The sequence below is a fragment of the Brachyhypopomus gauderio genome, chromosome 15, assembly GCF_052324685.1.
Source record: "Brachyhypopomus gauderio isolate BG-103 chromosome 15, BGAUD_0.2, whole genome shotgun sequence".
In the NCBI taxonomy this organism is placed as follows: domain Eukaryota; kingdom Metazoa; phylum Chordata; class Actinopteri; order Gymnotiformes; family Hypopomidae; genus Brachyhypopomus; species Brachyhypopomus gauderio.
Window position 1 is genome coordinate 8,705,290 of NC_135225.1, and position 24,142 is coordinate 8,729,431.

Here is a 24,142-nt window from a genome sequence, read left to right on the forward strand (position 1 = left end):
GTAGTATTTAATGTACAAATATTTTACATTATTTTTAAAATTCTTATCTGGTTCCATTTTAATGGTTACACACGCTGTATAACTTGACACGACAAACGTAGGTTCCTTAGCTTACTATAAGTCACTTTTTAAGGTTACATTTTCGTTGTCAAATGGAGTACTGCTAAGAAAAAAAAATTATATATATAAATTTTCTTGGGTGTATTTAATCTGTGTCCAAAGTTCCCAGTACGAGCTGGAACCCGGGGGGGGGGAGCATTCGCCAAAAAGCTTTTTCATTCCTGTGTGCGTCAGTTTTCCCACAAAGCTTTGCGGAGCTGACTGGGCTGAGGCTTTGGAAGAGACGAGAGGAGGGAGCGCGCGAGCTACGGGCTGGGTGAGGAGGAGCGCGCGCTCGACTCTAGTATCGCTGCCTTTAACTTTGACCATTGGACCTATTTAATATAGTGGGACTTTCTTTCGAATGGCAAATCACTTAAATTCGTGGATACGCCAGTAAGAGTTGTGAAAACGTTTTTACTGGTCCAAAAAAAAAAACTCCCAAAGTTTTACACTGAGCGAGCAAGTTAATCGTCTGTTTTGTTTTTGTCTCAACACGCAGCTAGCTAGTTAGCTTATAGCCATGATCTCCAGCTAGTAGGAGCCAGATCAGTACGCGTCGGTCGGCCGTTTTAAAGATGAGTGCTGCACTTCCACTCGGGTACCACCGCCACGGACGGAATCATTCCCAGGGTGCCATCCACGAAATTAATTTGCTACATTAATGTCTCGTACTTCTGAGCTATGCTCTCGAGAAAGAAAAGTAAGAACGAGGCGTCCAAACCAGCTGAGGTCCAAGGGAAGTATGTGAAGAAGGAGACTTCCCCACTGCTGAGGAGTGAGTAACTCATTAGTCATTCATTAAAACTCTCATTATCTCAACGATCAGCTGTTGGGAAACCTGTTTTTGTGTACTCTGCTTTAGTATTGTTGGCAAACAAGGTTAGAATTGATGAGTAAATGGACTTTGTATATTTTGTTAAACCACGCAACAGAAGAATAATAAGTAGCTGTCTTATTTCTTAGTGAGCCTTTAATTCATGGTAATACAGAATGCTGCACAATGACAGTATTTAAGATAAGATGATCCTATATTAGTCCCACACTAGTGACTTTCACAGTACTTACAGCAGCAAGGGATAGTAGTGCACTCACTAGTAAAGAGGGAGAGGGGCAGACAAAAGAAGGAAACAGCACTTTATACAGTATATGATAAAGTTACAGCTACAAAGTTATAAATTATTATATACACATACATAACATTGCACAAGAATGAGCATTGTACCAAGCTGTGTTTTTACAGTTCTGGTGTGTAGTGTAGAGGTCTGCTGAATGGCTAGATGAAGTGGTGTCTACTGAGACCTGTGCTGGTTGTACAGTCTAACAGCAGCAGGAAGGACCCGCAGAACCTCTCCTTCACTTACTGGGCTGAAGCAGTCTGCCATTGAAAGTGCTGCCCAGTGCTGCTAGAATGGAGTGGGGTTAATTCTCCGTGAGAGATGCTAACTTGGCAAGCATCCATTCTCCCACCACCTGCCCTGTGTCTAAAGGACCACCCACAACAGAGCTGGCCTTCCTAATGGTTTTGCTGCTATGTAATACTACCCCAACAGACCACTCTATATAATAGGGAATGATGGTCATTCTTGCAGGATTAGTAAATGATGTCATGCAGAAGTGTGGACACAAATACAATGTTATTTGACTTTTTATAGTTGCAGCCTATTGACTCCTCGGCAACTCCCTTCTCATTCCCGGTTCCTTTTCCAGATCTCATGCCCCCGTTCATCCGTCACGGCCCGACGATTCCTAGGCGGGTGGAGGTACCATTGCCTGACTCCTCTGCAGTGCCCAGTGGGGGCGTGTACCCAGTAGGGACGGGGCCCGAGGCGGCGGGACGAAAGAGCTTCCTACGGAACGCTGTGCCTAGATCGCAGCATGAGGTCTCGCGTCGAGACGCGCATCGCCTGTCTGCTCCACCTTACCTTCCTCGATCACTCTCTGACCTTCATGATTACTCCTCATCCTCACCTCCCTTCATTGGTGACGGAGGTACAGTAACGGAGAATGGCGATGCGGGCCAGTACTTCTATTCCACTGAGACCTACTATGATAATCATCCCCGGCGCACACGCAGGCCAGATCACTTCCACGAGGACTACAGATACTATGAGCAAAGTGAACTCAACTACCCACGAGCCCCTGCACAGACACCCCAGCCCCATGGCAGGCCCCCTGCAGGTGAGGTGGCTTTATCACATTGGCTTTAACCAGCATGCCTCAGTCTGATCATGTGACTGAGGGGAGAGGTGCATTGTTAGCTACTTCATGGAGGACACGCACACGGGCTGTTTATTTTGTGGAATTCAGTCAAGTTTGAGTAGATCTGCTCATCAAAACAAATTCCCAAATCTTCATAAAAGTGTCATTAAATTATCAATGGACACCTGGTCATGCATAGAAGAATCAGGATAAATGAAATCATTTCCTATAACAGTAAATTTACATGTTTTATAGGCTTGCTCTCAAATGAATAGGCTTGCAAACTGCACCCAAGAAACAGCCACTCAAATACACACAAGAATGTTTAAAGTTTTACCCACTTGGATAAAAAAATGTGAGCAGTGTGAGTTTATCATGAGGCTCGTAGTAAATACAGTACATTTTCTCACTCTTGCTAATATAAAACACTACGCTGGAGGAATTCTAGATGCATATTTGTACATGTACAGGCAGTGTTTAAACTTTCTTGTGTGTATTTGAGCGGCTGTTTCTTGGGTGCACAGTTCACTCTGTGCATAGGGAGGGAGCAGGCTACAGTTTTTAGACATGCTGGGTTATACTCTTAAGTATACCTTATGGCTGTAATGGTAGTGTATGTGAGGAGATGTCGGCCTTGTGGTCATACTGCATATACTGAATTTTATGTTTGCAGGAAAACTGCAGTAGTAACAGTGTAGTCAATGCTGTATGGTAGGTGTGCCTGTTAGTGTGTTAGTAGGTGGTGTTATTCCAGAGTAAATCCTTGTGTAAGTGATGTGAGCTCTGCTGTTGCACTAAGGTTGAGTCTCCACCCATAAATGAATAACTGACATGCCAAAAGTCATCAGTTTTGCTGCTATAAATACACATTATACTTATCTCTCTCTAGCTCTCTCTCTCTCTCTAGCTCTCTGTTCCTTTATGCCTCTGTTTCCCTTTTTCCTTCCACTTCCTCTCTTCTTCTCCATGTTAAACAATATAATAATAATAAAATATTCATAAAACTCTAATAAAAACATATAATAAAATATATTGCATACAAAATAAATACTTCAGCACTTTTACAACACATATGGAATGTATATTAGGGTGACGTAGTGAAAATCTGAGTGCTGGAATATTAGCGCAGTTTTAGAGAAAAACAAATCCCAAAATTGGCGGTGCACATAGATGATTGGAACCAGTGGTACTGCTGGGATTCAGTCCTTCATTATTTACAATGTCATATATTGTTTTGTTCATTTCTGTACTCCACATTCTCATAATCCACTAAGCTGATAGTTAAACCCTTTAGGAGTCTATCTTCTAATGTATTAGGGCAGGAAAAATATAGCCTTGTTCAGGGCGGTGGGTCATATAGTAAAAATCTACTGTGGTAAAAAGCAGTGCGAGGTAAGCACATCACCTATAATAAATGCTTTAGCTTTGCTAAAGAGAAAATTACTGAGCATGCATTACAAACAAGTAAATATGTTATTTTGTACCTGCCTGCTTATCCTGACCTGATCATGATCTTCCATTGCCCTCCACACATTATTCTGTTATTTAGAAATAATGATGCAGAGGTGAATTGAAACTTGGAAATTTAGCTGAATGGACATTCATCCTTTTAAATGCCAAATGTTATTGTTGGTTATAAAATCACATAGATGGAGGAACCCTGCACATTCGGTCGTTTCATATTCTTTTGGCTTTTCCTGGTGAGAGTCACAATGGTAGCAGGCTAAGACAATCAGGCCAGACTTTTCTATTCCCTGTGACCGATTCCAACTCCTCCAGTGGGACGCTCCTGGGCCAGCTATGACATATAATCTCTTCAGCGGGTCCTGGGTTTGCCTCTGTGGTTCCTTCCAGTGGGACGTGCCTGAAACTGCAGTAATGGGAGCTGACCAGGGGCATCCTTATGAGATGCCAAAACCACCTCAGTTGGCTCCTCTAAATCTTGAGGAGGAGTGGCTTTACTCTGACGCGTTCCAGCATTACAGAGCTGCTCACCATATCACAAAGTAAGAGTCCAGCAACCCTGCAGAGATCTTTCTTTTCAACTGTGTGTATTTGTGATCTTGACCTTAGACGAGGATAGGGATGTTGATTGAACGGTATAGATTTATACTAGGACTCCTGCTTCACCACCACAGACTTGGAGATTCAGTTAAGGACTTCCTGTAGGTTTACCATTGATGAACATGTCTGTGGGGAGAGGTTGGACAAAGAGGGGTCCAATACACCTCTCTGGAAATTGCTTATGTAAATTAATAAGTTCACCGCCCAGATTAGGATCACAGAAACTGGGGAGGTATCTGCCAGCGAATGGCTGGTGTCCAGGCTAGCCCAGTCATGTTTATGTTCACAACCCAATCATGTTCATCCAAAAAAAAAGCAATATGGTGCCCTTATGTGGATTCACCACCTGCAAGGTCAAGAGTAGGGGTTGGGTGCAATCCCAGTTGAGTGACGGGCTTGTGTTAAGACACTTTAAGATAGATTGGACCATGGCAGTAGAAACACACTACAACTGTGACCTGGTTGATGTGAGCACTGATCTCAGTCTCTGCAGCATCCTTGGTCAGTTGTTTGGGTTTCTGCTTTTGTGGAATGGGGTTAATGTAAACTCTGGACAGTCTTATGAGACTGACACATTTCGCAGTCTTGTAGAAAACTGAGTGAAGAACGTGTGTGCGCTCATGTTTGCTCAAATGCATGCTAGCTTGTGAAAAAGTATTTATAATGCTCTCTGGAGGTTCATTATTCAATGCAGAAGCTTTTGCTTTCTGTAAATGTTAAGGTTGTTGGCTTCGCTGCAGTCATTTCTTTCTCTTGTGTCTTGTTGACTGGATTTGCTAAAGATTCTGAATTTTGAAGTTAACTGTTGTGTGTTAGGGAAAGAAAGAATGTTCTGCTTCTGCAGTAGGAGGAGAAGAGGAGTGAATCTGAGCATGTCTTTCTTCACATTCCAGCCCTGCCTAAGACACACACACATACACACACGCACGCAAATATGCTCACTGACTTACTCTGTCTCACTTTGCTGCAGAATTTACAGAACGAGAGATTTCAGAGAGTGAGGAAGTACAAAAACCCAAAGTGCATATTTCTCCTTTTTCTCGTGGGGGGGGGGGGGGGGGGGGGTGTAACCATGAATAATGGTTAGCCTAAATATTTAGGCCACTTGTGATGGCCCAGGTATTCTTCCATGAACTTGCAGATCATGTTTTAATCTTGTTTCTATTCTGTATATGCCATCACACTCAGTGCTCACTGTGCACCGATCCCTCTTTCTCTTCATATTTGAAAGGTTATGTAAATATTAGCCTTATTAATATTTGCATCTGTATTAGACAATATTAGACTGCAAATACTGCATTTGTTATTTTTGTGTTTGTGTATAGCCATTGGACGTATGCAGGCAAAGTCACTGGGTAATCTCACAACCTTGAGTGGAGACGAGGCGGCTCTTCCTCCAGGCTGGACAGTTGATTGGACAATTCGAGGCAGGAAGTATTACATCGATCACAACACAAACACCACTCACTGGAGCCATCCACTAGAGAGGGAAGGGCTTCCACCTGGATGGGAGAAAGTGGAATCAGCAGAGTTTGGAGTTTATTATGTTGACCACATCAACAAACGTGCTCAATATAGGCACCCATGTGCTCCAAGGTGAGTCTGTGTGTGTTTCCGATGCATTGGAAGAGGCATGAGCTTAAATAATCTGTATTAGTATTGCTGTTGTCCAGATATCCACTAATCTGTGAACTGACAGAGAAAGAGAGGACAAAAAATGTTTTGCATCTATAGTGGTAATGATGGGTCACAGGTTTCTAAAATGGTGCTGGTCCAAGAATCTTCTAATATCTGCTGTTGTATAGCTCACTTATTACATAGGATACCTTAGATAAGTCTACCTCAGATAGAGATGTTTGCCTGAAATCTTCATATATCTTATACATTTGGAGCTGCTATATACAGTTATGTGTTTCCTGATACTGATGTTTCTTGTTTGCTTTTATCTGCTTTGGGTCCTCAGTGTTCCACGGTATGACCAGCCTCCACCTCTCCCACCACCAATCACGTATCAGCCCCGCCCCCCTGAGCCAAACCAGCCAGTGCTGGTGCCAGCAAACCCTTACCACACAGCTGAGATCCCAGATTGGCTGCAGGTCTATGCCAGAGCACCCTTAAAGTGAGCTTTACACACCTACATTCACATACACACACACCCTTGCTAAGACATTGACAATAGTGTTAGCTCTACCCATTGTTTATTTCCTGGAACTTCCTTAAGGCGTTCCACACATGCAGAGTCTTATAGGCCAACTACACTTACCCTCTTCCTTGAATTGACTTAGATTAGATACATGTGCTAAAACTGGAGGTGACCCCTGTACGATCATATTCACTTTTAAGTACATCTTCACTTTCAATGTGAAATTCATATAGTTAATTATACAAGCCATCCTATCCAATTAATTAATCATATTTGTACATGAGCAGAAATACTCAAATTAGACTTCTATTTAATTCTTTTGTTTCTAGATTTTTTTTTGTATATGGATGTATTTTCCTTCAGTTTGTGTTAATGATCTGTGACAGAGTCACTGTTGCAATTCTGTTGAGCTTTTGGTCAAAGGTGGATGAGACACAACTAATCAGTTGGCCAAAATGAATACGAATGAATAGAATGAATATAATCAAATAATAATTAATAATTATTAATTATTAATTATCTAATAATTAAAAATAATTAATAATTAAAATACGTCCTTTGTGGAGGATGCCTCCTGACTAAACCCATATGTTTTAAAGAGAGAGAGATTTGAAAACTTCTGAATTTACCAAAAGAAGCAGGAAACGTATAAAGATGGGAATCCCAGCAGATCTCTCCCAAGGGCGTGTCAAGCCGGTGCAATGGGCTCAGAAGCCTATTGATCTGATCCATGTAGAGGTTTGTGCATTAGGCGTGTTATGACGGTAGCTGTGCGCTTTGTGCCTCAGGTACGACCACATCCTGAAGTGGGAGCTGTTCCAGCTGATGGATCTGGACACGTATCAGGGCATGCTGAAGCTGCTGTTCATGAAGGAACTGGAGCGCATTGTCAAGTCGTACGAGGCGTACCGCCAAGCGCTGCTCTCCGAACTCGACGTGCGCAAACAGCGGCAGCAGTGGTACGCCCAACAGCCCAGCAAGAGCTTCCCGCAGAACATGTGAAGGGCCCGTCCACGCTCGCTTCGTGCTTCCAGTGCCGAGCCCGATGGCCGTCTGTCACCGTGTGTGCCTTAGCAGATTATAGTACACAGCTGCCATATGTGGAATACATAGGAACTCTTGACACCTGCCCAGAAGTCCAGATGTTCCTCTCAGACTGTTCAAGAAGCAAAACACACACACACACAAGTGTTTGTACGATGTATACCACACCAATGTTACATCAGCTACCGTTTAGCCATTTAGTTTCTTCAGGGTGATTGAGTGAGTGGCTGAATTCTTGTGTGCGTCCTCATGCATGCAGATGTGTGTGTGTGTGTGTGTGTTTGTGTGTGTTGTCTAGAAATGGACCTGGGGTGAGTTTCCAGAGAGCCTTACAAGGACCATCAGAATATAGTAAAATGAATATCATCCTGACCTCTAGAAACCGGGCCGAGGCCTGTAGTGATAATGCTGAGCTATATACGAGCTATACAAGCTTTTTTTTTTGAACATGCAGACACACAGTTCTCTGTCTCTCTGTGTCCTGCTGTTTGAGGAGTACTCTAGTCCCACACGTCCCCCAGCTTGACATCTATAGCCCGTAGACCACTCTCCTGTCTGCAAGTGGATGAACATTTTATATGGAGTTCTGACATTGACAATCCAGCACTATATGTAGAAGGTTTGTGATATATTTTTTCTAAAGGAATATGTCTTTATTTAAAGACTTTTTTGGGGGGAAGGAAGAGCATCGTGTCTGATGCTGGGCAAGTGTGAGCTCCTCTGGCTCATGGCATTCTTTTGAAATACGCTTTCATCTTTATATGTAATCTATTTTCCCTGTATAATAATTATATATACATATATATATATATAAACATATTCAAACTACTTAAAATGGTGTGCAACTTGATCTTGAACTGTGTGTGTGTGTGTGCGTGTGTGTGTGTGTGTGTGTGTGTGTAAGGGTATGCATGATTGGGACATATTGGGACATTTGCATATATTCAAAGTTTACCAGCACAGAGGCACGCATGTCATAGCAACCGACTACTGTCTGGCCTTGCTCTTTGATAAACTCAATCAATACTTCAGTTTCAGCCCTCAGGCTATTCAATGACTTTGGTATCTATCTGAACTAAAAAGCACTAAACCATTAGGTTTCTTGACGATTATTAATACAAAGGTTTTTCACATCTGCTGAAACAAGTAATGGTAGACATGAAAATAATTACTTTATGGTATATTCTTTAAAGGTAATAATCAGCAGTCATACTTTTTTCAGTATGCATGTTTGTGTTAACCTCTGAGGGAGGGAGGGGTCACGGTGACTTGGTACAGCACTGTGACATGCCATCTTTACGTAGTCTTATTACTTATATACTTCCAGTGAGTCCACCTTTTAATGACTAATTAATTTTTATTCCATCGTGACCAGCACACACCATCCTAACACCCCTTGACCCCGCAAAAACGCACCCAGGTACACTGGAAACTGTAACCGGACTCACCGAGATGCTAAATTCAACAGCAACTTGAGTTTTGAACACTTAATATTTTTATTCTTTATAAATAGCACTGAATTCAGCATAAAACAAGACACTCATTACAAAATAAAACAACAATCGGTATGAGCGTGACCAAGCCAGAAGAACATGTTCCTTGGTCATGGACACGGAGTCTGCTCTATTATTCTAGTGCTGCGTGTGTATATGAATATTATATGTACACAAGATGAGCAGAATTATGTGAGCGTATGGTGATTTGTGGTGAATAAATTAAATTCATGAGTGTGATACAACATTCTGGCTGTCCTTCAGGCTGGGGCCAGAATGTGTACGTATACAATGGGCCACAACACCTACAGACTGGACTCTGTTTGGTCTCCATTTGTTTCACCTATAAACTTAACCATGCTATGTCATCAGCACACCGATACACAACAGACAAACCTGAGCTCGACCGCCAGCAAAATGACTTATTTGAGTTCCAGGTGCAGTGGGCAGGTTTTTCATGTTTGCATTGATGATATAAAGAAAACGAAGAAGGGGAAAAAAAACAAATTCTCTTAAGCCAGGAAGAAGTCAAAGATTGGCAATATCTAGAATAAAATTACTAAGGAAACCAAGGTGATTTGTTTTCTTTGGTGACCATGCAAAATACATGCTTCAAAAAACATCCATTAGGGGCATATACTACTTTAGGTAGCAGTCCTGTTAGTCTTGTGATTTGGTCTCTTGTCTAAAAGAAAGAAGGAGAATTCTGCCTTGTTACAGTGGTTTACAGAATGACTTTCACCATCCCAGGCCAGTGATACTACTAAAACCAGCAAGTGGAGGAGACCAGACAGAAAATGTTAATAGTATATTTCAAAAAATCTTTTAACAAAATTAGGTGCTATACTCTGGTGCTAACATTACAGAAAACTAGGTAAGGGTTCAATGGGAGTTAATGGGAGAGACAGTGTTATAGAAAGCAGAGTAACACCAAATAAGCCCAACCCCCTGCACCTTTGACATGTTCTTCTAGGAGATGTAGATTTGGCAATATTCTAGGTGTCCCTTAGACCAGAATTTTCCATCCAGTTATTGAGGAATTCCAACTTTCACATTTAAGTATCATTTCATCTCCCAACAAACCTGAAGTGACTAATCAATAATGCCTGTAGAACGCGGACCACCTGGCTCAGGCATGCTGTGAGCTGAAACCGTCTGGAGATTCGGGATCTGTGCTAGACAACTTAAGACAATGCAACACTAGACACTGGATGAGACTAGATGCAGCCAGACAGGACTTGAGACAGCTTAACAGTAGTAGTGAAGAAGGTCTCCCAAAGCCCACCTGATTTGAGTCTGGACCTCTGGATCCTGCTGTCTACAGCTCCTGGGTGACCGATACTTCCCGCCTGCCTTGGCACCTGAACTGTTTGTGACAGACGTCGCCACAGCAAACGAAACGAGTTTTTATGCTCTCTCCATATTTTCTCTCCCTCCCTCGCTCTCTCTCTCTCTTTCTTTGTCCATAATGTCACTTGCATGATCCAAGAAGCTCAAGTGTGCTATGTCCAGAGCATCTGTTTTACAGAGTGGGTGTACGTTTGAGCCGGGTGCGTGTGTGTGCGCGTGTGTGCGTCATGTGCGGTCAGTTTCTCTTCTTGTCCTCTTCGGGATGTTGGTCGGTCTGGTGTCCTGGGAACGCATGGTTATACAGCTGCCTGTGATTGGCAGCCACATTATACAACTTGTACAGAGCCTGAGAGAGAGGAGAAGAGGAAGCAGAGAGAGTTAATCATGGAGTACAGAGAAGAGGTGTAGGTGTAGATCAAGTGTAGGTCAGCAGGCCTGTCCACTTACCTCATTAGTGCTTCCCTAAAACCAGGGAGAGATAAATAAAGGGAGATAAATGAATGTGACATTTGTACTCAGTGATAATTGTAACCTTTTGAAGCACTGTACATATTTTGTGTGTAGCCTGAGTAGACAAGGGCTCATAACACTGGGCTACATTTTTGGCTTGAGTTTCTAATCAGAGTTACACATTTTTTCCAGTCAGAATCTTTTTATTACAAGATGCCTCTACAGCTGCCAAACGGTCCTGAACTCATCATCACCCCCTAGTGGTGAACACATGCAATGTACCGTGTAACATTGTTCTTTTAAGTGGTGTAGATAGTTCCTGATTATTCCTGCCTTTAAATAAAAGATTATTTAAAGCTTCCATTGGGTTCAAGGTGGTCTCTGTGCTGGAATTCATAGCTGGTAAATGAACTGAGGTGAGCTCACCTGGTCCCACAGTGCTCCTGCCACCTGGTCTATGACGGCACCGAGCTCACGGTACTCTCCGGAGTAGCGGATGTAGGCCCAGGTGCAGAGGGTGATGAGGGCAAAGCCCAGCACCATGTTGCACACGCTGGCGATCACATCCACACCCACGAAGCCCGTGATGCCTGCCGCCACGTACATGACGAAGATGACGACGAAGAGGGTGGCAGGTGTGCGAGCCGCATGGAAGATGTTCTTGGAGTCGTTGTGCTTGATGTACTGCACAAACAGCTCGTCGATCTCCGCCTCCAGCTGCAGCAGGTACCGGCGGCTGAACTCCTCGCCGCCCATCTTCTTCACGCTGCGGAAAACAGCCAGGGCCTCCTCTCGGATCGCCGCGTGGCGGGCTTGTAGCTCGCTCGGCGCCAGGAACGGGCGGTCACCCCCACTCACCTGATACGGGGAGCGTGGGGAGGAGAGACGTGTTAGAAAGAGAACTCAGATACTTGTGAGGAGGCAGCATTATGATGAAGGATACGAGACGTTCGTGAAGGAGCAGCGGGCGAAGCTTGCCTCTGTGCTGTCGGACTGGTTCAGTCTCTTACCTCCTCCATCTTCCTGTTGTACAGATCTTTAGCTGCGGCTACAGCTGCCAGGTTGTTCGCCTCTGCGGTGGCCTGAAGGTAAACACCACAGTCAGACTACTGCGTGGAGATACAGGACTCCAAACACTAGACACACATGGAGTGTAAAAGCATCGGTACTCTCACAGACAGCCGAGATAAACTATAAAACTGTGGGTGGCAAAGGCGCATTTGAAATGTGTGTCAGTGTGTCAGTGTAACAGTGTGTCAGTGTAACAGTGTGGGCTTACAGCACCTGTAACATAGATTTAGGGTGTGGCAGCTCCTCTCCTTGGTAAATCTTTATATAAGCCTGGAACCACAAAAAGTCTGTTTATAATCAATTTAGGCATTCATATAGCAATATGAACTTCCATGTAATTACGTTCAAATTTCACTTCTATTATGGCCATTTATTTAAAAGACCCAGTTTGTCTCTTCATGGTGTGGTGTGCCCACCTTAAAGTACTCCAGCAGGCCCCGGCAGGTAATTTTGCTGCCGTTAATTTCTTTGACGTCCAGGTTCCTGGGGCTGAGTAACCATGGCACCAGCACCTGCAGGTTACTGATGAACTCTTGGTCAATCTCTGAAATACAAAACAAACTATCAATCTCTAAAATAAATATCTAACATGAAGATACCAGTCATGCTGTTATCAAACTTATGTTCATAACGATTGCATTTTCACTTATCGGAAGGCTATTTTTTCCCAAGATATATGATATATTAGATGGTTTTATGCCTGTGTATGCATGCAGACCTTTAAGCCTGCCATCAAAACGAGGGTTGGTGGCGACCTTCAGGCCAGGGTGGGGCATTAGGAAGCAGGAGATGTTGGTGAAGCAGGAGTGAATGTGCTTCCTCACATTCTGAAGCTCCTCGTGCTGATTCTCAGATATCTACACACACACACACACACACACACACAAACAATTCTTAACAATACAAAAAATTGGAATGAATTCTTTACAACATTCTGTAGTTTATCTGATACCTGCTAAGTAGCAGAATAGCCAGATCAAAGATACCTGGAACATTATAACCAGACTAAACTTGGTGATACTGCTATTGCTGTACATGCAATAATGCCATTAAGCTTCATAGTGGCAGCTTCTCACATCTATTTAGAACAACAACAAAAAGCACAAGCTTGCAAGGCTCAGCATAGCCGGACAAGGCTGCATCTTCCCAATCGCAAGAACGGACCTACACTGTCATCACAGATCATCTCCATGCAGTAGTAATTTAGCAATGGTACTAACCCCCAAGCACAAAGCTCAGATGATGAGTCAGTCTGGTGAGCCCAGACAGTCAGACTGCCCTGCTCTACCACACAAAGTCTCTCTACAGCAGTGATCCCAGGGAGAAGTCTGACCTTTAGCCTTTTCTCCAGGAACTTCATCCCACCCTCTTGTCCATAAGGAAACTCGTACGGAAAACTCCAGTCTCTCACCAGAAAAATCATTGACTAGGAAAAAAAATTTAATGATGAGGAAAAAGAAAAGTGTTAATCACTGTCTTGCTTTTAGGCATCAAACAGTTGTGAATGAACCTAAATGTATGGCTCATTTGACATAAAGGACTAGAGTATATACTTGGAATGGCTTCAGGAATGTTTCCTCCATGGCTAGTCTGCCATATTCGGTAAAGAGCTACGAAACAAAACCAGACACAGAAAGAGAGGCTAAGTACAGGCAGCACAGATGCCCACAGATATGTTGGAAAATTAACAGCATTTATGTGACTCTGTGAGGAATTATTCCACACTGGCAACATTTCATTACAAGTTACAGCACCATGCATTTTCTTTGAGGTTTTGAAAATCATTTCGTTTATAAAGTTATCACTCATGCTTACATCCCATGTTTATAGAAGTGAACTTTGCCTTTACTAAATATAATATCAAATTTAGCTCCATATATAGTATGAAGAGGTGGCAACAAGTCGTGACACATCACAAGTTGAATACCAAAATTATATGTGTAACAAAATTATATTTGAGTTGGCAACCTGGACTGCCCCATCAGGAAGTCTCACAAAACACAAAAGCATCGCTGCTCTCGGCTGAAGAGACAGAGCATGGACTATCGGTTTTAAAAACAGTACTGTGAAAATTTCAATATGAGCCGAACGGCACTGTACCTGCAGGTGCTGCAAATCATCCTCTTGAACATTCTGAGATATATTATACACCTGGAGAGAGAACAGAGACACACCGTGGTTAACACTTGAGGTTAACACATGATTAACGCATATGCTGAACACTGACAGGGCTTAGCTTAGGCAGAGTATGCTTAGGGAAGGTATATTTATTATGAGCACACCTTCTCTTTCTTTAGGCATACCTGCATAGAGCTGATCATGGTGCTGAGTGCGAACACAGTAGCTGAATCTCTCAAAGTGGACTGGCTATCGAAGGTTCCTTGTGTGTCCATCAGCAACACTGCCACCTAGAGGCGACATTTCAACATTAAACTGCAATCTTCACAAAGCAGACAGAATACCATTCCTACAGTTGATATGTTGATAACGTTTTGCTTTGGGAGCTGCTCAAAGGAAGTGAATGTCCATGACACCTTGCTTCCATCTGGTTTGTCCACAAGGAAGACTTCACTCCAGATCTGGATCCCTGTGGTTTCTCTCTCAGACCCTCCTCTCCATGAGAAACCTGTCAGAGGCTCATCAGGTTCCCCTAACCAGTCTTCACATGCCTGACAACAAACACGTTTTACATATTCACACCGGCCTCTTGCAATTTAGCAAACTGTATGCATGTATTGCATAAGCCAGTGTTGACACCATATGATGGCAGTGTTGTGGGGTAATTTCTAGGATAATCTAGTTGTTGGTCTCTTATTAGGAGGATTGCTAATGTGCTATGGGGATATTCTGTGGCATGACATTGTTCTAGTACAGTAAATACAAGAACTACAATTAAAAATAAATTAAAATACAAAAGAAAAGATAAAGACAATACATGTACAACACACTAAATACACAGTAAATGTACAACACACTAAATACACAACAGTAATGAGTAAGACATCAGATCTGACATTAGCGGAAGCAATTAGACTGTCTTGTTCTCTCTTTCTTTCACTCTCTGAATTAGTCTCACATATCCAACATCCGCATTCTCCATCGTTTCCTGTATACCTACTTTGAGCTTACACATGGAAACCAGTTAGAAAATAACAAGATGTGCATTTGACCAATGTAAGGAGTGGACAGGTGGATTTACCTGGTGGTACATGTAACGCAGCATGAAATCCATGAGGAAAGATTTGCCCTTGCGGAAAGCTCCAGCGACGGAGATAGCCACCACTTCTCTGTCCCTAAGCTCCTCGGCCAGCAGGATGCGGCTCAGCGCCCCCTCGTCCAGCTCGAACGTGTGGTCATCCTTCACCACCAGCACCTGCACCGGCCGGGCCCGGCCATCTGGCTCCTCGTCCTCAGAACTCCAGTCATATACATTCTTATCCACGAAGGACCCTGTTACACGCACAAAAACACACATGCACACCACACTCAGGGGGTCCACAAATACATTATAACAAAACGATTAATCAGTTACCATATCAGCATCGCAAACTCGTTACAACATATCAGCACGGTGAACATATGTGACGTAATATCAGCACAGTGAACCTGTTACAAGAGAGCAGAAAGGTAAGGGTAGTGAAGAAGTGTTTGCTCATGCCCGAGTCCTGACCAGTATTACCTCAGAGCACTTGGGTGTAGCTGGTGTTAAGATTGCTGCTAGCCCTTCTGTGCATGGCTGTACAAGCATGTTGTGCCAGCCATAACACAGTAGCTATGGACAGGCAGTGAAATGAATACTGAACATTACTGTTCATCAGGATGGCTTGAGTTGTGTTGCTAATGCTTCTGAAAAGGTGCCATCTCTTACGTGTTTTCTAATACTGGGGGGAAAAAGAAAAACAGGGCCTTATTGCTTTCATCTATCCTGTCCGAAAATGTTTAAACAAAAGAGATGTGTGACAGGGAAACGTATTACGAGAATACGAGGGTTTCTGCTCAAACGATCGGGCCCACATATGATAGAGCACAACAACACTGTGACATTACATAATGAGACGCGAAACTGACTCTGTCCACCTCGGACACGCCACGTCATTCTCATGTACACAACACGCAAAACACGGTCAATTATTCACGTCCAGATTCTCCTGTTTCGTACCACCCAGTAGATCTAACTCATCCAAAGGCCACCTTGGCCTAGTCCAGACACGGACACAGACACAGACACGGACACGGACACGAGCGGGCGGGCGCGTGTTTTATAAGCTGGTGATCCAGCACCTACAGACGTCATATTTGTACATCTAAACAGCGCAGCTCTGCTGTATGTAGGTCAGCGATGCTCTCCTTTATTTCACACCTAAACTTTATAACGCTTTCCAGATTGAGAATAAAAGTTAGAATGAGATCAAATAAGTTAATTAAGCACCGTATACATTAGATTAGAAATATCAAACAGGCCCACGGTTTCCTGTGCGAATCTTGCAGCACACCTCCAACCCCACTAATAAACTGATGCTGCTTCATGTACATGACGTGCAGTCTGGAGTCGTACTCTCTAGATCCACTAGATCATGTCACCGGGACCACACCTCTGGTTACAGGGTTTTAAAAGGCGCATGGAGGGTCTTCTCCACACCGCTGTCACACATTAGGGGGGCGAATAAACAAGCCGAGCTCTCCGTGAAGCGACGCTGTTGGTACCGCTGGGCTCTGTGCTGGTTCTGTGCTGGTTCTGGGGCTGTGGCCGTGGCCAGTGCCGCGGTGGATGACACAAGCTGCATTTGACCTCACTGAAAAAGACCATAATATCACACCCTATTCTTCCGTATGCTACTGATCTTTCGTGTACTATCAAACGGCCCAGTCTACAGCATTGTGTCCTTAACCTTAAAATAACTACGGCTGTGTCGAGGCGCGTATATCCAGGATACTGGGAGGTAGTCTTTAATCACTCACCCCAGCTATCCCTGTCCTTTTTATCCCGAACCATTTCGTACGGAGTGTCGCTTTCAGCCCCTGTTTGGCTGCGTGGCGCTGCAGCGTTCAGTCCCAGTCAACCCTCATGAAGCAGGGAAGCCGGAATGGCACTACTGACGATGCTTTGAATCTGTGGAGAACGCCTCATTCTCGTCGGGGAGGAAAACGCGAGCCTGCCTTCAACCGCTAGGGGGAGCAAATCATCCAAACAACGTGTGGTTCAGTGAAATACATCCAAGACAAATACTTATTGCGACAAAGAAGAGACGGACTCAAAGAATATGTTCAACTAACGTTAAACAAAATAACTTTCCTTACAGTTCTAATACTTATACACTCATTTTTAACGCTATCGCCATAATTTTCACTATTTTATCCTCATGCTGTTTGCCCACTCCAATGGATTAACTGGCACTTCTTATTCGTTATATCAGCCACTAGATGGCGCTCGATTAACAATAATAGATTGCGTGGCGTGGACTGTCCAAATCAGAGCAAATAATTTTTGTGGGGGGATTTATTATTATTTTTGGCTGTTTGAAAAATGTTGGCAACTAACGTGAACATTTTGCTAGTTTTATAAACGTGTTCTGTCAACAGAAAGAAACGACAACGTTGTGTGAGTGTCGCAGTTAGGCGAGGGGGGGGGGTTAGCCATGCAGCTAGCGGCGAGCACAAGTTTCTACTCGAGCCAAAGTGTACCAGGAACCTGTGGGGATGTTTATTTCCACGCGAGATAAATATCGAGACGTGAAGAACGACCTTCGTCTACATTTCTACATCGACGACATGGAATATTCGCGTGGAAACTGTGTGTTTCTTTTAAAGAATCTTAACTTATTTCGTTGAATCTGTTCGACTAAATCGACTATCGTAGCAGACGGCTAGCCGCGTTAGCCACTTAGCTGTCCACGGCAGCCTGGTGCCGTGTACAAAGCGAGCTCACCACCACCAGCAGCTAGAAAACGACACCGCCAGTACAAATTTAATAATAAAACACGGATTATTTAGCCAGCGACGTTTAATTATATTTTATATAGGTTCAGCTAGCCGGCTATTAAGTTACTTAGGACAACTTGATTTGTTGGCTATCATGGCTATGTGCCTAGCTAGCTGTTTAGCACTAGTTGTCACTCTAAGTTAACCAGTAACGTACGTGTTGGTCCGGCTAGCCAGCGACCTACCTGGCTAACACGTTATTAAATCTACAACTAAAACGCTCTAAAGTGGAGGCATGCTCCTCTTCAGCCTGGAGCTGGAGTATCTGAAAAGAAGATTAGTTGTTTAACCTGTCTATGACTATTTAACAGTAACGTTGGGCTACTGGAAGACGTTAAATGTAGCTGGGTTGTCCTGGGTGGCTAGATGTCAACTTTTATTGACAGAATTGATCAAGTAACCACGTCTGTGGTGTAGGGACTGCAAACTTCTGTCATGTGTTTTTGGAAAGCATGTCGCTGGCAGAATACTCCTTACAGCTAACTAGTTAATTCACTAGCAAACAAACACTTCTCTTTCTTGGTTCGGTTTAGGGAGCTAGGTTAGTTACCTAACGTTGGCTATTTAACGACTTGGAGGAACCGAGGAACCAGTTTAGACCTCATTGTGGTACTGTAATCACTTTCCCTGTAAATGAAAAAAACAAACAAACTGAACAACAAGCCCAAGTCTTGCATATTCATAGTTATTTGTTTATTATGTCTGTCTAAAATAAGGAGAGGAGTTACGTTTGGAAGGAGATCTTTGAAGCACTAATTGGAAAACCAAGAAGCCACCCCCACACCATCGCAGTGACTCGCCACAGCCACCATGGATTCCTTCTCCAGGCCCAGCGGCGAGATCCAGCGCAAGAACCCACAGCACGACTTTGAGCTCATTCAGCGAGTTGGGAGTGGGACCTACGGAGACGTGTATAAGGTACCGTCACGTCCGACTAGTACTGGGGCTGTGTAGCTACTGGATATTGTGGAAAAACGAGAATCCACACACTTGATAAGTCTGAAAGAGTCCAAGACGTTTTTAGTCACACTTGCCCACTGCTAGACTGGTAGTACACGTATGTACACACGCCTGGCTGAGTTATCGGTTTCATACTGTGACACTTGAGTATCATGAGATTTAAAGTTGTCTTTGTTTGCTGCCTTCCTTTGGAATATGTAAGCAGGCTTGTGTAGGTTCTTTCAGTACTTAATACAGCAAATACTCTCTTCCATTTGAACTAATCTTTCATTATTATGTTGGCTTGACAAAGCCAACATTCTGTTCTGCCTATTCTTCTTCATATTATTATTCTACACCAAATTTTGACACTTCACGGGTCGCAATTTTTGACGTAGAACCTTGAAATTTGGCAATTGACCAGGTAATTAATCATAACAAATAACCTTTTATTCTGTTTTCAACTGAAAATGGTCTATTTGAGCATTTCAACATTATTTCAGGTTTACATTTCAGCAGGATTTAACCTCATTCAACAGTGTTAACCTTTAAACCTTAACCATCATTTAGCAGGTTATCAACATTTAATCAGCCTTTAACATAATTTAATAGTGATAACATTAAAACAACATTTGACATAATTTAGCAGGTTATCAACATTTAAACAGCCTCTTAAAAATTGGTCTTCAGTATCTTTTTGTAATTGGTAGACTGGATTAATGCATTTATGATCTTACTGTGCCACATTGTGATGGCGTGATAGGAGTAGAGTAGTTTCAAAGAATGGTTAGGTAAATTCCTGGTGTATTAGCATGCCAGGCTGAAAGTAGCCTACTTTTATGTTTTCAGACTACAGGTCTAGTTTCAGAATTAGCTTAAGATGTTCCTTATGCCTACTTCTCATACGTCAGAAACGTAACAAGGGGACATTAGCTATTTTTCCTGGCATTTTCTGGCAATGTCTCAGTTTATGCCCTAAGATTGGTCACTTCCTCCTGTTGTGGCAGTACATTTAAAGGCTGTTAATAATAAGTGGTTCATAATGCTACTCAAACCTAAATATCTTTTAATTTGATGTCTATACAGTGGAGATGGAATCATACTAGTGTACTGAACACGTACTCTTATTTGATATATAATTGTGTACAGCACATTGATCGTTTCCTTTATTTGGAGGTTTGCCTTGGTTTTTGCCTTTAGGCTTTAGATCAGGCATATTGTTAATAAGTCCTGTGTACTTGTTTGAGTTTGTTTTTTGTTTGTTTTCTTTTTTTTTAGTAGTGACACCTAATGCAGTTGTAGAAATGTTCTGGAGGGTGTGTTGTGTTTTTTGTTCTTGGGTGACTCAGTATACATTTTACAAAGTGAGATTGGCTGGTCAAGCCAATGTTTGGGAATGTTGCTCATGTGTAGCTAGGAGGATCAACAAACTTAAAAAAAACATGACCTTGTCATGAGTTCTTCTGGAGTTAAACTTTTGAAAAGATGCAATGTGTACATAATGCATACTTTATGGGATTAAAGCAAACCTCCACTGGCGACTGTATTTACTTTCTAAAAGTTCAAAATCCTGATATGCTCTTGACTGTTAATCTAACACGCATACACACACACAAGGATTTGAATTTTAGCAGATTCTATGGAAATAACTGGAAGCCTGTTGAAAGTTGCAAAATTTCCATTCATCCGGCAGAAACCTTCCTCATGCCAGGAGGGAGCTCTGTTTGGCTGTATGCACATGCACACACACAAGTGAATGCAGTACATGGTTTGCTGCTATTGTTTGGTGGACATCCTTCCTCTATGAGCTTGGCCACTTCTGTATTAAGAACTGTAATGTTGTGTGCAGTTTATGTAGCCTGCTGTGTCAAATGTATTGGTAGCAGTATACTAAAATTAGTAGCTAATCAGCACTGATAAGAAGATAAAGCAGCCTCTATTACTGAGAACTCTGTTGCTGCTGTGTACTTAGTTGGGGCTTTGCAGGAGTTGGTCCAAAACCTGTGGGCCTGATGACTCTATTGAATTTGTAATGTGTTTATTCCCCCAAACCATCACTTCTAGGATTCTCACAATCATGTCATTCCCTCACAATGGCCAGTTTGTACCGCAGTGTTGGTTTAAGTCCATTTAGCCCAATCAATCATGTCACTGTAGGTTGAGCCTTTGGGATTGTTTAAGCATGGAGATTTCTTGGTTGGAATGTTTTTGTTAGATTTTTTTCCAAAAGATTTTTTGCTGTAGAAAATTTCAGATCATAAAATTCTGATCATATATGAAATAGATCATAGTGTATGCAAAAAAAAAAATATATATATATATATCATCCATCCATCCATCCATCCATCCATCCTCCTCCTCCACTTATCTGGGTACAGGTCACAGCAGCCTATGCAAATAGGCCTAGGCTTCTCTCTCCCCAGCCACCTCTTCCTGCTCTTCTGGGGGGGGATACCAAGGTATTCAAGAGATATAATCTCTCCAGCCTGTCCTGGGTCTTCCCTGGGATATCCTCCCGGTTGGTCATGCCCGGAACACTTCACCAGCTCTTCTCTTATGAAAACAACCTAAAACAAAAAATCCTGAATCAAATTAACTTATTGCACTCAGATACCATAATGGCATTATTAGCATGAAGTGAGCCTGCAGACATAATCTTATTTGGGTTGCTTATTTAAGATGTAGGCCTGTATCAGATATGGTTAAGTGATATAAATGAGGTATTTGCATTATACATAGTTAAGATCATTTCATTTCAGTTCATTTGAATCCTTATTAAATTCTTATTTGCTGCACTGTGATGGAGAAAATAATTGTTGTTAGAGATCATGACATTATATGTGCCCCGTCCATCTCTACTTTTAAATCTAGGCTAAAGAAATTTTTTTGGCCTATTCAGTCTGTCATTACATCTATGACACCTATTTGTTGTTGTGGTTTAGTTTTTATTTATCCTTTAGAACATTGGTAAGCTTTAGCTGTGATGGATGTGCTTTACCAATAATTTATTTTGAAACGTTTACCATATATTCATAAAACATCTTTATTCATTAATTTTTTAAAAAGAAATAGGTGAATCATTAAATTGTAGTTGAGCACATGATGTCCTGCGAGTTCTTTGCATCTCTTCACAAAATGCATCCTAGATAGTAGCATAGAAAGGTCAGAATTCAAGTTACCCTTGAGCCAGACTACTTATAAAGTTCAAGAATCAATGCCATTACCTAGTACTCCTAGTCTCAAACTTAAATAACAGGAATTAAACCTGATATCTAGAAGTGCAAATAAGTATAGATATAAATAAACCTACAATGTAAAAAACAAGGATAAGTACTATCTGCGGTGTTAGTGGTCTGTAAGAACTCTGCAGTCTGAACAGCTAGTGGAAGATCATTCCACCATCTTGGAGCCAGGACAGAGAATTGTCTTGAGGTTTGAATTCTGAGAAGTTAAGCATGGCCTTTTCAAGTCGAGCCATACTTGAGATTCAGGGGGCTCATGGTATGGATCAGGCTTCCATCATGGTTGTCATGTAGGGAGGGGCTAGTCCATTTTTGGCTTTGTAGGCAAGCGTCAAGGGATTTTATGTATTTACATTGACTGTCATGTCAATTTCATGTCTTGAATGTGTGTTCTGCACTTGGCTGCCTATCTAATGTTAGTCATATTTTAGTGTTTCTGGTGGTAGCAAGCAGTAGGCTAAGTATGAATGCATCTTCTGCATTGTTCTCAAGAAACTTGCATCTGTGTAATTTACCAGTAATTGCAGAGGTCAGAGGAAGAAGACTTTGTTTTATTGTATTATTCAGTTCATTACTAAAAATCATTGATGCAGTCAACGCTTCTTTTAATTTATATAAGTATTTTAACGATATTCCTATGCCCCATTGTGCCTTGAGCAACATAAATGCAAAACATCTATTAACCCAAAAATAGATTCACAAAATAAATACTAGGCTTGCTAATAGCAAAAATATGTGAGCATATCAATGTTAAATGCACTAAATTATGTTTAGTTTTAACAGATACCCTATTGTATGGAGTTTAAGGAATGTTAATTGTCCTAAAAAAGAAATCAATTAATTTCTCATAGCTATAGTGTTGTCTTCTATGCTTATTTTGTATATTTATTATTGCTCTTAAAAAGCAAGGGAATTTCTTATCTAATTACTTGATTATTCACTGGAGTGATTGGTAGAATGTTCAGTTCTGCTCCAAAGAATCTTGTTGCAGCGCTAGTCAGCACATTTGTCGAGGTAGGGCTTTAACATGATTAGGTCTGGCTCAGTAACTGTCTAGCTAAGGTAATGGTGCACAAAATGGATCTACCTTTAATAACTTTTTATATATTTTATATATTTTAATAACAATTTAATCTTCAAATCAATTTCTAATTCACCAAGTTGGTTTTTGTGCAGATCAGTTATATACAAGAATTTACTGATAAAGCTTTTTTGACGATTCTTAACAATCAACTTCTTGGCTTATGAGATGTTCATGTTAAATGTGATCAGGGTCTGCCATATTTGAACATATTAGCATCATTTTTTCATTGTAATAAGAAACAGGATACCATTTAAATTCCTTTCGAGGTCTCCAAGCATTTCAAATGCACAGTTGACACCAGCAAAGATTGCAATAAATGGCAGTCTAATAAAACTAGGCTTGCCTTGTCTTGTTTTTTGAGTAAGTGTGGCTCTCAACATCAGTAGATAGCATGTGTTGTCTCTGTATACAATCTCATGTTTTAGTGTTGTTCTAGATTTCTTCGTGGTGGCTATTTAACTATTAATTATTTAATCAGTGGTTTATGAACGGTGCACTCATCCAGCTGGCTCTCTGCTATAAGACACGCACCAGGACAGGTGGGCTCATCTGAGGACAAAACATATTTAAGGTATTTTTTTGTTTTAGTGTTTGGTAGATGAGTTAATTGTTTTATAGGTTGACGGTAACAGGTGCCAGCTCTTCTGATATAAAATTTATTAATATCATAATAAATTTCTCAGCTCCTCTGAATGTTCAACAAGTCAGCTGTGGTGTCTAGTTGTTTTGTAGTTAATTCTCATATGTCTGTCTGTTACCAGCCCTGTCCTGAGGATATAAAACACATGCTTGGAGCACTGCTAAATTTGACATACAGTTGCTCTACATTTCATGTTAAGGCATTTAGCTGGAATCAATCCTAGAACCGCTTGGATTATATCCAGGTTCTAGAACACTCCTTTCCCCCTATACTTCATCTCTTAATTAGGACTGTCACAATTATTACATAATTGCCTGATCAGAATTTTTCATTCTTATTCAA

The 24,142-nt window shown here is 41.9% G+C and overlaps 3 protein-coding genes across 3 annotated transcripts in view; 2 read left to right on the plus strand and 1 right to left on the minus strand.

Annotated features, from left to right (window-relative positions):
• The first annotated feature begins 305 nt into the window (after positions 1-305).
• Positions 306-8,359, plus strand: sav1 (salvador family WW domain containing protein 1). The gene is made up of 5 exons (XM_076974717.1): positions 306-877; positions 1,810-2,280; positions 5,691-5,961; positions 6,329-6,484; positions 7,297-8,359. The coding sequence occupies exons 1-5, from the start codon at positions 784-786 to the stop codon at positions 7,508-7,510; spliced, it is 1,206 nt and encodes a 401-aa protein (XP_076830832.1). The 5' UTR covers positions 306-783; the 3' UTR covers positions 7,511-8,359.
• A 665-nt stretch (positions 8,360-9,024) lies between these two features.
• On the minus strand, positions 9,025-17,082 carry atl1 (atlastin GTPase 1). The gene is made up of 14 exons (XM_076975672.1): positions 16,876-17,082; positions 15,116-15,366; positions 14,451-14,585; positions 14,220-14,324; positions 14,017-14,067; positions 13,470-13,526; positions 13,250-13,342; positions 12,635-12,773; positions 12,333-12,460; positions 12,130-12,186; positions 11,856-11,927; positions 11,272-11,703; positions 10,843-10,857; positions 9,025-10,741 (listed from the first exon to the last, which is right to left on the minus strand). Exons 1-14 carry the CDS (start codon positions 16,907-16,909, stop codon positions 10,631-10,633), a joined length of 1,680 nt encoding a protein of 559 aa, XP_076831787.1. The 5' UTR covers positions 16,910-17,082; the 3' UTR covers positions 9,025-10,630.
• A 270-nt stretch (positions 17,083-17,352) lies between these two features.
• The window catches only part of map4k5 (mitogen-activated protein kinase kinase kinase kinase 5), a 36,586-nt gene continuing 29,796 nt past the window's right edge, over positions 17,353-24,142 (plus strand). The window contains 2 exon segments of the mRNA XM_076975671.1: positions 17,353-17,707; positions 18,612-18,813. Of these exon segments, the coding sequence (XP_076831786.1) occupies positions 18,706-18,813 (108 nt within the window). The 5' untranslated portion in view covers positions 17,353-17,707; positions 18,612-18,705.

Excerpts from the sequence above, each read along its gene's own strand:
- sav1 (XM_076974717.1), top strand. The coding sequence starts at position 784 with ATGCTCTCGAGAAAGAAAAGTAAGAACGAGGCGTCCAAACCAGCTGAG. Across the intron at positions 878-1,809 it reads GACTTCCCCACTGCTGAGGA|ATCTCATGCCCCCGTTCATC; the intron begins GTGAGTAACTCA and ends TTCCTTTTCCAG. Across the intron at positions 6,485-7,296 it reads TATGCCAGAGCACCCTTAAA|GTACGACCACATCCTGAAGT; the intron begins GTGAGCTTTACA and ends TTTGTGCCTCAG.
- atl1 (XM_076975672.1), bottom strand. The coding sequence starts at position 16,909 with ATGGTTCGGGATAAAAAGGACAGGGATAGCTGGG. Across the intron at positions 12,461-12,634 it reads TTTTGATGGCAGGCTTAAAG|AGATTGACCAAGAGTTCATC; the intron begins GTCTGCATGCAT and ends TTTGTATTTCAG. Across the intron at positions 11,704-11,855 it reads ACAACAGGAAGATGGAGGAG|GTGAGTGGGGGTGACCGCCC; the intron begins GTAAGAGACTGA and ends TCCCCGTATCAG.